This window comes from Pararge aegeria, chromosome 17 (assembly GCF_905163445.1).
Source record: "Pararge aegeria chromosome 17, ilParAegt1.1, whole genome shotgun sequence".
Classification (NCBI taxonomy): domain Eukaryota; kingdom Metazoa; phylum Arthropoda; class Insecta; order Lepidoptera; family Nymphalidae; genus Pararge; species Pararge aegeria.
This window is the reverse complement of record NC_053196.1, coordinates 437,676-452,410: the sequence shown is the minus strand read 5'-3', so window position 1 is coordinate 452,410 and position 14,735 is coordinate 437,676. Positions and strand designations below refer to the sequence as shown.

Here is a 14,735-nt window from a genome sequence, read left to right as displayed (position 1 = left end):
TACCATTTTTCACAAATAGCCTTTACTCGCAAAATTAGTTCTTAATGTGATCTCATTTTAAGTAAAGCAAATGAAACTTTAAATAACAAAAGAAGTGTAGTAAAGTAGATTTTAAAATGAAACCATATTCTTTTAATTATGAACCTTTTTTTTGTGTTCCACTAAATATGCCGTTATTTTAAGTTGTAAACATTCTCTTAGTAGGCGCTGAAACACCTAAATTAGTTTTACGAACGCTAGGTTTATGTAGAGTTTTTAAACGCGTGTTCGGCCTAGGTATTCTTAAAGAAATTTTACGTAAAAGGTTGGAAGCACTCGAACACAGGCTCACAATAGGAAAGTTAATTTGCTTGTTATGAGTTGATCGTTTGCACGCTGAAGTGCACGCGCAAGCTTGCGTCGCCGACGTACCCGCCCCTCACGGCACCGTGTCGCAGCTGCAACGTGACGCTGGCGTCGGCGCTGGGCGAGGCGCCGCGGCGCGTGCGGCGCGTGCGCGCGCGGCGCTGGGCGGCGCCGGGCCGCACGCTGGCGCTGGGCGCGCCCAACGACGCCACGTGCCGCACGCTGGGCGGCGACGACTGACCGACGCGCCGGGCGGAGGGTGCGCGCGCGGCGCTGGGCGGCGCCGGGCCGCACGCTGGCGCTGGGCGCGCCCAACGACGCCACGTGCCGCACGCTGGGCGGCGACGACTGACCGACGCGCCGGGCGGAGGGTGCGCGCGCGGCGCTGGGCGGCGCCGGGCCGCACGCTGGCGCTGGGCGCGCCCAACGACGCCACGTGCCGCACGCTGGGCGGCGACGACTGACCGACGCGCCGGGCGGAGGGTGCAGTTCAATACCGAAGAGCTTTTCTAAACCTTTATATAAGTAATCACCGTAGTTCATAAGTCATCACCGTCTTCGACACGAATCTTCAATGATGGTATTGTAAACGATATTTCTATAAATTCTGTCATATGTAAGTTATTGCTTTAAATACAAAGAATGAAATTCTCAATAGCACTGGAATTATTTAAGGCCACTATTAACCTATTTCCCGACACCCCTTTAACCGCACGCTACGGCGGGGGCAGATTACCTAATTCTTTAATTTGAAAACCTTGGTTAATAAAACAAAAAGGGTTCTATGGCCGAATTATATTTTTTATTTTTATTTTACATTTAATAAAACTGACATTGTCAATCATTTGCCGTCAAGTCCCACACATATTTGGTGGTATATATTCTCAAGCAGTGGTTCAGTTTATGGCCTCATAAATGTCATTATGTTTTTGTCGAACAGTCAATACATAGTAACTCAATTACACATAACCACGCTTTTAAGACCAAACATGGTGATTGCCGAAAGAGTACAAAATGTTTATAAGTAGAAGTATGATGTCCGTGTGATAGCGCACTGCACAGCATTCCAGCGTCACGCCAAGTTTATTAGCAAATATGATTAATTAGCGCTGGAGTTCTGTACTCCATCTTCAATAACAACCAGGTCATCTATTAGACTATTACCATATGAGACCGTCTCAATTCCAATCTTGTTTGGCAGACTCTCCAGCGTAATTGTCAGAGGTGTTGCCCTAGACTTGTTCAAAAATCTTATGCGTAGGCAACAATGTGTGAAAATAGGTGATCCAACTAGTGACTTTTCTGACATCACCTACGCAGTCCCTCAGGGTAGCGTCTTGGGTCCAACCCTTTTCCTAGTGTATACAAACTCTCAGCTTCAACGTCAGCTCAAAAGGGACTGAGCCAAATCACCTCCTGTCTAGAAGACAATCTTTTAACGGTTAACACGACTAAGACTAAATACGTGTGTTCAGTGTCTCCCGCAGAACAGAACCAGACAGGAATTTTGCCCTTTCTATGCATACTTACCCCTGAAATCTAAGCAGTAGTCACTCGGCTGTTATTGTAGCATTCTAGTGAAAGAAAAAACTATAAAATACCTACGTGTTACAATTGATGAGCACCTCAACTGGTCGACCCATATTCAAAATACCACCAACAAAATAAAAAGGCTTATTCCCCTATTTTGAAACCTGAGGTGAGACAAGATTGTTGGCGTACAAATCCCTTGGTTGGCGTGCACAGAACACCGTACAGATACCCTACGGTCCAATTATATAATTTTAATATTTGACCGCCTTTTCTATTGGCATTGATCCTACGCCACCACCCTCATACGGCCGGTAATTCTTCTGTTAGTATTACTAGGGTTACCAAATTACCAGTACCGCGGAGTAGCACTTCGCTTTGCACAAGCACAATTTGTATTTAGATCGGCACATGTATACAATACATTTATAAAGGTAAACAAAAACCTAATCAATGCCAGTAAATATGAACATGCAAAATCAGTGAAAGCCTGGCTATCAGCTCTTAACTATAACGACTCTATACGCACTCACGCACATACTCTCTCACACACACACAATGCCCCATACAGATCTACACGGTTTATTCTTTACTTAACTATAATTTTTACCTTTGAAATTGTTATAATATTTAGATTTGATGAAACATGTTTAAAATAAGCATCCTTTGTATGATCAGGTAGGACCTACCCTCTGTAGCACAGGTTTTCCTTCCGCAGAGGTTAGGATTCATGTAGTTATTGTATCCATTATTTTTAACCTATATAAATGATTATTATTTTTTAAAGTAACTTAGATAAAAAAAGCGGTCAAAGTAAGCAGCCGATGCGAAGTCAAGGGTCCCAGCAGCCCTACAACGACGGTTTTATTTGACATGTGGCAAATAAAATAGCGGCCTTCAGAAAATTAAAAAAAAAAATCATTTATTTACACATTTCAAGATATCCACATGATTTGATTTTACATTAAGATCGATATTATTTGTCGGCTCATATTCATAATTAACCGAATCTTCCTTCTATTATAGCTCTCACTAGTGAAAGTGAAGACCGGGTCGATCATTTATCTGATCGCGCGGCTCGGTTGAGCTGGCAGCGCCGCGCGAGCCGAAGAAGTGGTCGATGGGCTTGCACGGCCGCTTGGGCTCGCCTCCCGGGGACGCCTTCCGCTTGGCGCCGCGCGGGCGCGGGTTCAACTCCCTGCTGAGTCTTTGCGCTTGGTGGAAGTCTTGGTGCTCCGAAAACTTTTCTGCTGCGACCTTTTTTCCACACTCGGCACACGCGGTGGTGGGCACGCCGCTGTCTATTTTTGTTAGATAATTTGTTATCGAAGTCCTTGTCTCCTTTTTATTACTCGTTTCTTCCGGTTTCTTCTTCTTGATATCTTTTTCTTTATCGCTGAGACCGTTGACCGTCCTTCTTTCTCGATCTTTACGCATTTCTTTTCTCTCTTCCTCTCTCAACTTTAACGCTAAATGGTAATCGGCATGTTCATCGAATTTGTTGACGGGTATGGACTTACCGCATTCGGAGCAACGTATAGTCTCGATGTGTTGAGGTTTCGGTTTCACGATGGGTGGGCTCGGCTCGGGTTCGGCTTTGAGTGGTTCGCTGTCGTCGGTTCGCAAGTTTTCTTCATTGCTGTTCAATAATTCTCTCATGTTACTGACACGTGTGCTATCATCTGGGTCTGCCTCGAAGAGCGCAATACTTTTGTTGATTTCTTCATCAATTGTCGAGCCGGAGTAGTTTGTGTCGACGCTGTCGTCCCCGCAAGGAATGACATTGCATTCAGGCGTGTTCGATCGATTGACTTCGATATTCATAGGGTTCACTTCAGCTTGAGATTCATCCCCTTTGATTTCTTCGGTTTTATTAATTCCGTTGAGGAATTTAGCAAAAAATGACTCTTGTTTATCCAGCGTTGCCTCTATGCCTAGTGTCCTATCAATATTTTCATGAACACAATTTTCTAATCTCTTATTAATTTTCTGTACCTCTTTAGCGGCACTCAAAAATTTTTCCAGTACATAGTTTTTGTCTTCACTGTTTTTTCGTCTAACTTTTATGGTATTTTCATTTGATAATCGAATAGTTTCTTTCGAGGCTCCAGCTGCGAAAAAGTCGTTAATCCTTTTTGTTTTTTTGGTTTCATTATTGTCTTCAAACTTGCCAACACTGATGCCCAAAAATTTAATAGGTGATTTTAATCTCCTGTTGTTTTCATCATCTGGAAAAAAATTCTTAATTAAAGCGAAAATTGTAGTGCAAGTGTATGCCCCAATAAAACCGCCGGAATAATATTTTGAATATCACTGTCCTAAACACATATTGAAACTAAAAACCGGCCGAACGTGAATCAGACAATCACAAATGAAACATGCTATAATTTAGTCGACTATTGTCTTAGTCATGCTTGTTTGATTTTCTTTTGGATCAGTAAAAATAGGAATAATTAGTAATAGTAATCGAATGAACTTATTTATAGAATAAAACTGCCATTTTTTAAGTCAAACCCCTCGCAGTGCCCTCTGTAGGTTAATCTTAAGAAACTTGCCCTTCGGTTTGCTGCCTTCAGCGCCTTCCAGAACCAATTCGAGCGCCTTGCTTGCAAACGTTGAGCCGCGGAGATCATCAACGGGCGAAAAGTTATACGAGCGAGAGCTGCTAGCGTCCCGGCCGGCCGCCTGCACGGCGAAGCTCACGACCATCTGTCTGGGCGTGCGGTTGCTCTCTAGCGCGTCCTGCTCCAGTCGGCCTTCGACTTCGTCTGCCAAGTCTCTGAGCCACTTCTCCAAGCTGTGCAAGTCTATTAGAGCCGCTTTGCCTTTGAACTGTTTGCAGCAGCCAATGCTTTTCGGGTTGAATCTCGCTCGCACCGGCTCCGGGTCGACTCCGCGCGCAATGTTGTACAGCCAAGTGCTGAAAGCAGAGATGCCGGTCGCACTCGTATGAAATGTTCTGTGTGAATGGCGATAGAGGATCGAGATGGGGGACTTTAAGTATGTTCAAAAGACTCAACATTTATGATTATCTAGAAAACACTACAAAATTATAAAGAAATATATCCAATCTCAGATTGACCATACCTCTTTTACGCAAGAAGAGGAAATCGATCCCCACTTACCCGTTTTTTTCATCAAATTTGGCTTGTAGCTCTTTTTCTGTAAAATGTTCTAACTCTGCCATGGTTTTGATTCCCAGCACATCACAGACCGCATCGCCGAACTTTCCTCCCAAATGTTTCATTTTCTTTATCGGCAGCGTCCTGTGAAGATGAAATGGAATGTATTTGTTTTTTTACGGCCCGACTCGTTATCGTCTCGTAAAAATTTTATGTCTTTTCAAGCCTCATTCGTATTTAATTTTTTCACTACTGGTTTACTCTGTAAATGATTTTACTGACCGCTGATATATTTCCGGCATGAAAACAATCGTAATAGGCCTCCGGGATGCGAGCCATCCGTGTGTCGATTTCATTAAGGTTCAGAGCCCGAGGCGAACGGAGGCAACATACGAGTACGCCAGACACACTTAGCGATATGAGTAATGCACGCACCGGTACAGCGCGGCCAGCGCGTGCCTGGGCAGCACGCTCTGCCGGGCGGGCTTGCGCAGGCCGCACGCCAGCTTGGCCAGGCTGCGGCAGTGCGCCACGCCGGCCGAGCACGCGTACCCTGCGGAAGGTGCGGGTGAGCGGCGCGGCGGGGCGGCGGCGGCGCGCCACGCCGGCCGAGCACGCGTACCCTGCGGAAGGTGCGGGTGAGCGGCGCGGCGGGGCGGCGGCGGCGCGCCACGCCGGCCGAGCACGCGTACCCTGCGGAAGGTGCGGGTGAGCGGCGCGGCGGGGCGGCGGCGGCGCGCCACGCCGGCCGAGCACGCGTACCCTGCGGACAGTGCGGGTGAGCGGCGCGGCGGGGCGGCGGCGGCGCGCCACGCCGGCCGAGCACGCGTACCCTGCGGACAGTGCGGGTGAGCGGCGCGGCGGGGCGGCGGCGGCGCGCCACGCCGGCCGAGCACGCGTACCCTGCGGACAGTGCGGGTGAGCGGCGCGGCGGGGCGGCGGCGGCGCGCCACGCCGGCCGAGCACGCGTACCCTGCGGACAGTGCGGGTGAGCGGCGCGGCGGGGCGGCGGCGGCGCGGGCCGCGGCGCCGCGCGCTACGTACCGGTCTCCGCCCGCACTGCGGCTCTGATCTCGCTCACGATCAGAGCCCCCACCAGCAGCTGCTTCGCGTGCTCGGGATCGAAGTCGATGCAGTCCGAGCCGCCGGCGAGCACTTCCGACACGAACTCCTCCAGCCGGCCGTAGCCCACGCAGAACGTGTCGGGCATCATGTCGCCTCTCAGTGTTTGCACGTCCAGGGTGGCGAGCCTCGTTCGTACCTACGAGCGACGTCGTCGTGAGTGTTCTATTACGTGCCCGGCGAAGGCGGCGGTTTGCGGCCAAATAAAATGAAATAAACCAAACAATTTATATTGGTTTATTTAATTTTAAAACTATGCTAATTCGCATACTGAAAGCCGAATGAGTCTGGCGTCTGCCGGCCCCCCGGGGTCTCGCCCGACGACGACGTGCATGAAAGTTTATAGTACACACGAGCCGCAGCTCTAACTCTTTTAATTTTATGTGGGCTCCGTTCAAGTTTAGCATCGGTCAATATCGCATGAAAGATTGCCGTATCTGTCATTTGAAAATAAAATAATGAACTCACAGGAGCTGTGATATCTAAATATGCTTCATCGATGGACGCTCTCTCCAGCAGAGGTGTGAACTTCTGGAGCACTCTCGCCACTTCCTTGCCCGCGTCCCTGTATCTACAACCCAATATATAACAATGCAACAGCACAATGAAACAATAAAAACAGGCAATGCCGGCACAATGAGCTACTATTGAATATTTTTTGCTTGCAGATGTTTGCATCGGGCTCATCAGGGGAATGGGTAATGCATTATATACGTTAAAGTAAATGTATGTAATAATTGTATGTAAATATATAAATACGTGTAAGTAAATTAACATTGCATTTATATTATTATACTCCTCACCTGCTGATATCAGCTTTCCCCCGCTGACATGGCACCGAAGGCAGCTGGATTTCGGGGCACTTCTCCCTGGCTTCATCACCCCTCATGTGCCGAGTGACTCCCATGGATCTTGCGGCATAGTTCACTGCAATAATTCTAAAATAACAGAACAAGTGGCCTCCATGTAGTTACAGTTAGGGCTTGAGTTACACAAGACATAAGCCTTGTGCAGAGTTAAAAGATAAATTAGCATTGTACACAAGTTTTAAACTTTAGCTATCACTTGCAATAATGTTTCAGTAGATTAGTTAGCCCACATTTAAAATGATTTATTGTTATGTGATATTGTATTAATTGTTAGTGGTGTTACTACAGGCTACAGGATAATAATCCAAGAAAAGGGCAGAAAATTTATCTCAACATAAATAAATCCTACCCTTCAACTGTGAAGGCAAGGAACATTTTAATAGATTTTTCAATAAGAAGAAAAGTATTTTAACCTTTTTTGGGTGGGATTATCAAAATACCATGTTAAATGAGCTTACCCTCCTCCTTTCCACGGATTGTATTGCACCACAGCGATAGGCTTTCCTTTTAGTTCAGGATTGAGTTTCTCTTCCACCTGGCAGTAGAAACAGTCCATATCAATCAACACAACTACTCTGTTCTCTTGATCCATCATTATTCTGATAAATTACATCTCATTCAGCAAACCGGTTTAATTTTAATTTTTTTAAGATTTTTTTAAATATTTCTGAAAAGTCTACTGCATTTTTCTTTAAAATTTAAAAGTATAAACTAGACTGGACACCGCCAACCACAGAACACTTGAAAATAACATGCCTCGGCTTGCGGGAGGCGAGCTTGTCGTCAACACTCACCAGTATGAGTCTTTGACCTTAACCAGTGTTCGGTTATACATAAAATATTAATGTTAAAATAATTCAATCTCTAAGTCCTTCCCCTAAATACATTGAATATTTTGGTGAACCAAGTTGATAAAATTAGATTTAAATTTTTTATTATTAGTTTTAATTAATTGCAAATTGTACGATCCCTTGGTATAATTTATTTTATCTATGCCAGAGAAAGTCTCTGTTGTCTGTTTATCTAAGAAAACCTCTGTTGTCTCCGTAACTAGTTTAAATTAGAATTACTTGGAATGACTTCCAAGGTGTTTATGTCAGAAAGTTTACACTGCTTAATGAATGCAGCTTGTTTACCAAGTTCTAGGCTGTTATGGTAAAAAAATATGATAGCGAAACAGCTATCTGTTGTTTAAAATAGTGTGATAGGTAATTTATATCTCGGTACAAATTATAAGAAGGATTAGCACATTTGCTAAAGTCTATAACATTAAATTTCTTATTATTTTTATTAAATATGACTTTGTACAATTTATGTAACATATTTAAATTATACCTAATAGTATTTTCTTGATGTGGCAAGTTATGAAAATAAGGAAATGTTTATAATACAATACTATTTACATTTAAAGAATCAATAAGTTTAATCAGCTCAGGTTTGTTAACATTCCCTCTATTTCCCATTATGATAATTAAATTGGTCAGCTCATATAAACCAGGTAAGTAAACGTATGCACTATGTCGTTCACTCATTGAGGAGGCTGCAGAATTTTCTTCCGCTTCCGTAAAGGAGCATTATCTATCGTTGTCATAGTATATTTATCAGTTTACTTATTATAGATATATATTTATATTATATAAATATTTATTATATTATTTTTATGTATTTTGTATATATAGTATGTAGAATTTTGTTATTATTTAGATATATTAAATATACTTGGTAGTTATTATGAAGTATATTGTACTTTTATTTGACCTATACCACAATTAAATCATCTTACTCACATCCTGGGGTAGCTGGAAGAGATCTCTTATAGAGATAAGCTTTCCTTTGTACACTTCATGTATCTTATGTTCACAATCACAATTTATGGTACATAAATAATAAATAAATAAATTAATTAAATTAGTTTTACAGTCAAACATATTCCTATTTCTACAAATTGCAGCTACAATAGTTTTTAAATTTGAGTTGGGTTAACAGTAGTTCAAAACTGTGTGTCCATTCAACTGTGAGTTAAGATATAAGCCCATGTTACATCCAATTTCATCGCTGTACATAATTGTTTTTATTGAACTGCTACTATGAGCATTTGCTTCAATAAAGGAATTATTATTAATATGTATGTTTTGTATCACATATACCTTTCTCACATTAGAGGGTGATGACACTGATGACACAGACGGGATAATATATACTGCCTATACTATCAAAACTATGGGTAGATAGTGAAGTTAATTTACCACTGTGTTGTTCTGTCTTATGCCATTCATCTGAAGTCTGTGTGTACTCAGATATCATTTGCCTTTGATACATGTCATACTTTACTGCCAGTGTACAAAAAGAAGTCTGTAATCTGGCTATTTGTGCTTCTAGGATTTGTGTGTCAGATTCATAACTTCATCTATTACTTTCTAACTGTGAACTATACATTTTAATTTCATTCAATAATTCTAAACGTTCTTTCTTTGGTTTCAGAGATTTAAACAGAAGTTTTATGTACTTTTAACAATTTCTGTGTTTTTTTAATATATCTGTTGACTTTGATATACTTTTTTAGTTTCCTACTGCTGCAGGGACTTGACTTCTGTATCTGATTTAACTATCAATAAATTAGAGAAGTTGGTATTAGCAGTAGACATGTCATTAGCAGCAGTAACCAACTGCGGGGCACTATCAACTATGTGTGGTGTGTACTGCTGTTGTGTTATGAGCAGCATCTTCCATTTCGGTGATGTGGTGGTGGGTATCACTTAGCTCCCGCTGCAGGGTAGTAATGTTCAAATTTTCTCCATAATTTATTTTATGTTTTAATTATTATTTTGTGTGTTTTGATTGCCCAAATCCAATTTAATCGTTTTAATTAAACATCTAACAGTGTACTACATCTATAGTTTAGTGCAAAGTGCTGTAACAAAAGTTTTCTCGTCAATTTAACAAGTGACAGTTAGGTCAGTACAAATTGAATTTATAACAAATGTTTTGTAGATATTTCGGTGTTCTAAGACTTGCATTAGATTAAAGACAACTATTTGTCACGCTGAATATCATTAGAAGTGTTTGCAATTGCACGTTATTCTTGAGTAACGTTACATTTGCTAGCACAACACAACTGTCATTTTGTGTTCTTTTGGCTGATAGCTCCTTCTTAAAAGCAACTCAAGTACAAAATGATGACCCGTAGAGCCTTACTAGCACGTCAGGAACAATCTAAACTTCACCTGGCCTTAAAAGAACTAAAGGCAAGCAAGGAGCTATGTAGCCAACTGAACAGTGAGAGAGATGACAATGAAAAGGAACTGTTAGGTGTGCTTAAAAAGAACGATAAGTTAAAATCGGAATTAGCAACGTTACACATTAGCTATACGGACATTGTTGAAGAGCGGGATAGGCTACAGTTATTGGTAGATAGGTTCGATGAGTGTCGTGCTGAGTACGAGGAGGCTCTGAGCCAGATCACCACTCTGCAGCGGGAGTATGAATTGTTATGATTGAATTTCATCTGAACCTATGCGCCCTTAACATTATGTGACTAATGAAAACTTTTGAAACTAATCGCTATTTTTCATAATATATATTTATAAGAGTACAAAATAGAAAATACTTTTGTCTTTTTTTTTTTAACGGAACTGAACCTAAGTCTGAAGATCCCGTCTTATTCATATACCTAACCTAACCTAACCAAAAACTTAAATTAAAACTAGTTTGGATTCCTTTAGACTTTAGATTCAAGATTTAATGTGAATATATGCATTAATAAAAACTCATTACTATTTTAATACTAGTTATGCTGCTGTTGATGCACTGATGAAAGCCATATAGCTAGATCAGTGTTTAGTTAGTCGTAGTTGCCGGTGGGCTGAGGTCTAAAGGAATCCAAACTAGTTTTAAAAGGTTTGGATAGGTTAGGTTAGGTTAGAACATGAATAAGACGGGTGCCCGGCCGCAGGCCGGTCACTTAGGTTCAGTTCCGTTTAAAAAAAAAAAAAACAAAAAACAAAACGTACCAATACAAAGTACTCTTATTCATATTAGAAGATATTGTACAATAACAATTAATTTAATTTTTTTTTTTTTTTTTCACTTACACATTAGGCCCGTCGCGCCGCGCCACTACTATATGGGGCGAAGGTGCGAAGTCGACGGCGACGACAAAGTACCGAGTCTAAGGAGACTGATGGCGGCGCCACACAGTGGCGTTATGTCTCTATAAAAGTGGTGGTCTTTTATTATGTTATTTATTAATGGTATTATTTTAATATCATATCAATATTGTACCCCGCACAGGGGGGAGGTACGGGTAGGTAGTGACGAAAAATAACGATACGGGACTCTTACGAGGTCTCGCAATCGGAATGAGTACACTTTAAATATTTTAACGAGGTAAAATTTAAGGGCATTGAGGGTCTGGTGCCAGTGGTGGTTGATTAGATCCACACACTATACTTTTTATAATTATGTGGCGTTATGTCTCTATAAAAGTGGTGGTCTTTTATTATGTTATTTATTAATGGTATTTTTTTAATATCATATCAATATTGTACCCCGCACGGGGGGAGGTAGGGGGGTAGGTAGTGACGAAAAATAACGATACGGGACTCTTACGAGGTCTCGTAATCGGAATGAGTTTCTGCGACTACCATTGTTTGTCGCGGGTAACGGGGAATCAGGGTTCGATTCCGGTGAGGGAGCCTGAGAAACTGCTACCACATCCAAGGAAGGCAGCAGGCGGAGGTACGGGTAGGTAGTGACGAAAAATAACGATACGGGACTCTTACGAGGTCTCGTCATCGAATAATCAATACACGAACTGCCCACACACTTGTAAATATAGACGCGCAAGATCGTTACACGAACCGCTTACCATTATAGTAAACTACTATGCAAACACACATAACATATACGCAATAAGGGAACTTTAAATTGGAGATTTTACCCTACCACACCCGTCTGTCTCATTCTGAAAACTATTCAAAATAATTGCTATTTTTCATTCTCATTCAAATATAAATAATAGTTTGTTTGTTTGTTTATAAAATATCTTTATTAATTAAATAATTGTATTACAGTTCATATCCTGGAGACTAGCCTAGGTTGAACAAATCAATAATATACTTACAGTTTAGCAGGTTACAACACCTTTTTAAAACTTTACAGCATATAAACTTAACATTTTTAACAACTTATTGAGCCACATAACAGATAATAATAACTTGTTTTACGTAGAACTTAGTACAGACGTACGTTTATATAAAAATTAAATGCATTGAACTGGTAAAGATATTAATCCTATATTTTTTAAATTAAACGAGGGTAGCACTCGGAACTATGCAACAGTTACGTACAAAGCATTCACTCAGTCGTCGAGGAAGTAGTGATGTGGTAGTCGGTACCGATTGTACTTATCGATATATGATAAGTCTTTATACCGGCTTTTGCCAATTGCGGACACAAGCGAATTTTTATGTTTTTTATTACAAACTATATAGAATTTTTTGGATTGCCCCAGTATGAAAGCTTTCAAGGTAGGTAACTTAATACGATTATGTAAGGACGAAAGATTGGTTCGGAAAGAGGTATTATAAGCGGATTTTAATGCTTTATTTTGCACTACTTGTAGTTTCGTATAATTCGAATTACACGTACTACTCCAAACCGGACATGCGTAAGTGATGCAAGGTCTTACTAGTGAAGTGTATATTTTAAGTTTGGTGTTAGGCCTTAGATTTGATTTTCGGTTTATAAGTGGGTGAACCGCGCTAAGTGCTTTAAGCCCCTTGATTCTTGAATTAGATAGATGCTCCGTCCAATTGAGTTTTTTTGTCAAGAGTCACACCCAGATATTTAATTGATTTGCCCCAAGGAATCTCATAACCAGCAATAGAAATTTTTCTGTTAGGCAACTTCCGGCTTCGCGTAAAAAGTATAGCTTTAGTCTTACTTTCGTTGAGTTTTAATTTCCATGATGTAAAAAAGTCACTCAACCCCTTTATAGCCCACTGGAGTCTACTAATAATTATGTCTACGTCCTTTGATGAGGTAAACGATGCCGTGTCATCAGCATAACACGCCAAATTTGTCCACGGTTGTATGGGAATATCATTCACATAAATTATAAACAGAAGGGGGCCGAGAATGGAACCTTGTGGTACGCCAGCAGGTACAGCTCTTGGTTTTGAGTGACTTTCACTGATATGTACCTTAAAGGAGCGACCATCGAGGTAAGATGACACTAATTTGGTCAGACTAACCGGAAAACCCTGCATTAACATCTTATAGAGTAGTCCTCTGTGCCAGACAGTGTCAAATGCTTTCTCTAGGTCCAACAAGAACATCCCAGTTGAGCAACCAAGGTTTAAATTATGGGATACGTGCTCAGCGACTCTGGCTAGTTGTTGAACAGTGCAATGATGTTCTCTGAATCCAAACTGTTCGTTAATTAGGAATGTTTTGGCAGTCCGTAACAGCTGTTTATGTATTACTTTCTCAAACACTTTGCCCACCGCGGGAAGCAAGCTTATAGGCCTGTAACTAAGTGCTATAGCAGTGTCTGTGCCAGATTTGTGTATGGGTATAACTTTAGCTCTTTTCCATATGTTAGGAAAGTAAGACATTCTCAAACATGTATTAATTATTTTAGTTAAATAAACTACAGCCTTTTGCGGTAAATTGCTTAGTAGGTAATTATTTATCCCGTCTTCACCTGGAGCTTTCCTGAGCTTTAGGCGTCGGAGGTATTTTTTAATTTCATGGGGTTTTACACAAAATGTTACTCCCTCGCATGCTTCTATCCCGAGTGCTTCTACTAGGTCATTCACAACTAAGTCCATATTGCTACTCCAGTTAGACGTTAATTTCATATTCTGTTGAAATGTATCAGCCAGTATCTCAGTTTGCAATTGGACGTCGGATACCATAGTACCGTTGTGTTTTAAAGGAGGAATAATTATAGGTTTTAGTTTGAACTTTCTAACCAGGTTCCATAGATCATTTTGGCATCTATCGGCTTTAGCCAGTCTCTTTGCCCATATCTCATCATTATGCTTGGCAATGCATTCATCGATAGTAGCCTGCATAAAACTAATTTGGGTTCGTAGTGCTCTTTTTTCCAGTACTGTTATTTGTGTTTGTTTCCGTTTACGAAGTCGATTTTTCTTTTTTATTAACCTTCTAATATAACGCGGTAGAGGTACAATTGAATCGCAAGCAGTCATAGAGGGTATTGCTATGTTTTTAGCTTGATGGAGCAAATCGGTAAAATAACTAATGGCCTTTTCAACTTCAAATGTATTTGGCAGTATGTGTGATGAGAGTTGTAAGTTTCTGTTAATATGAAGGCGATATAAATCCCAATCGGCTTTGCTGTATACATATTGTAGTTTACTGACACGATCAAAAGATAATAATATGTCAAAGCAAACGGGTAAATGATTTGATGACAAGGCGGTGATGGCTATGGGTTGAGTTATATCTGCGAGATTTTTGGAAATAACGAGATCGGGTAAGGTATGTGTGAAATCAGTTTGATAATGGATTAATGTTGGTGCTAAGGGTGCATGTAGGTTGTAGTCATTGTTTAATAGATAATTAAATAAGGCATTACCCCGACCATTATTAATGTTTCCGTACCAAAACTTATGCCGGGCATTAAAATCTCCCATAAGAAGAACTTTACTGTCCATCTTAAATAACACGTCTAGATCACTGCCTTTAAGAGAAAGATTTGGAGATTGATATATAGAGA

The 14,735-nt window shown here is 41.1% G+C and overlaps 1 protein-coding gene across 3 annotated transcripts; it reads right to left on the bottom strand.

Annotated features, from left to right (window-relative positions):
* Positions 1-2,771: 2,771 nt before the first annotated feature.
* LOC120631248 (DNApol-eta) lies at positions 2,772-11,102 on the bottom strand. Of its 3 annotated transcripts, none has more exons than XM_039900731.1 (9): positions 11,080-11,102; positions 7,447-7,523; positions 6,923-7,057; positions 6,588-6,690; positions 6,042-6,258; positions 5,433-5,550; positions 5,001-5,141; positions 4,431-4,795; positions 2,772-4,103 (listed from the first exon to the last, which is right to left on the bottom strand). In XM_039900731.1, exons 3-9 carry the CDS (start codon positions 7,024-7,026, stop codon positions 2,908-2,910), a joined length of 2,244 nt encoding a protein of 747 aa, XP_039756665.1. In that variant the 5' UTR covers positions 7,027-7,057; positions 7,447-7,523; positions 11,080-11,102; the 3' UTR covers positions 2,772-2,907. The 3 variants fall into 3 exon arrangements, with proteins under 3 accessions (XP_039756665.1, XP_039756666.1, XP_039756664.1); XM_039900732.1 differs by lacking the exon at positions 11,080-11,102 and adding an exon at positions 9,136-9,154; XM_039900730.1 differs by lacking the exon at positions 11,080-11,102 and having other exon boundaries at positions 7,447-7,768.
* Positions 11,103-14,735: the final 3,633 nt, after the last annotated feature.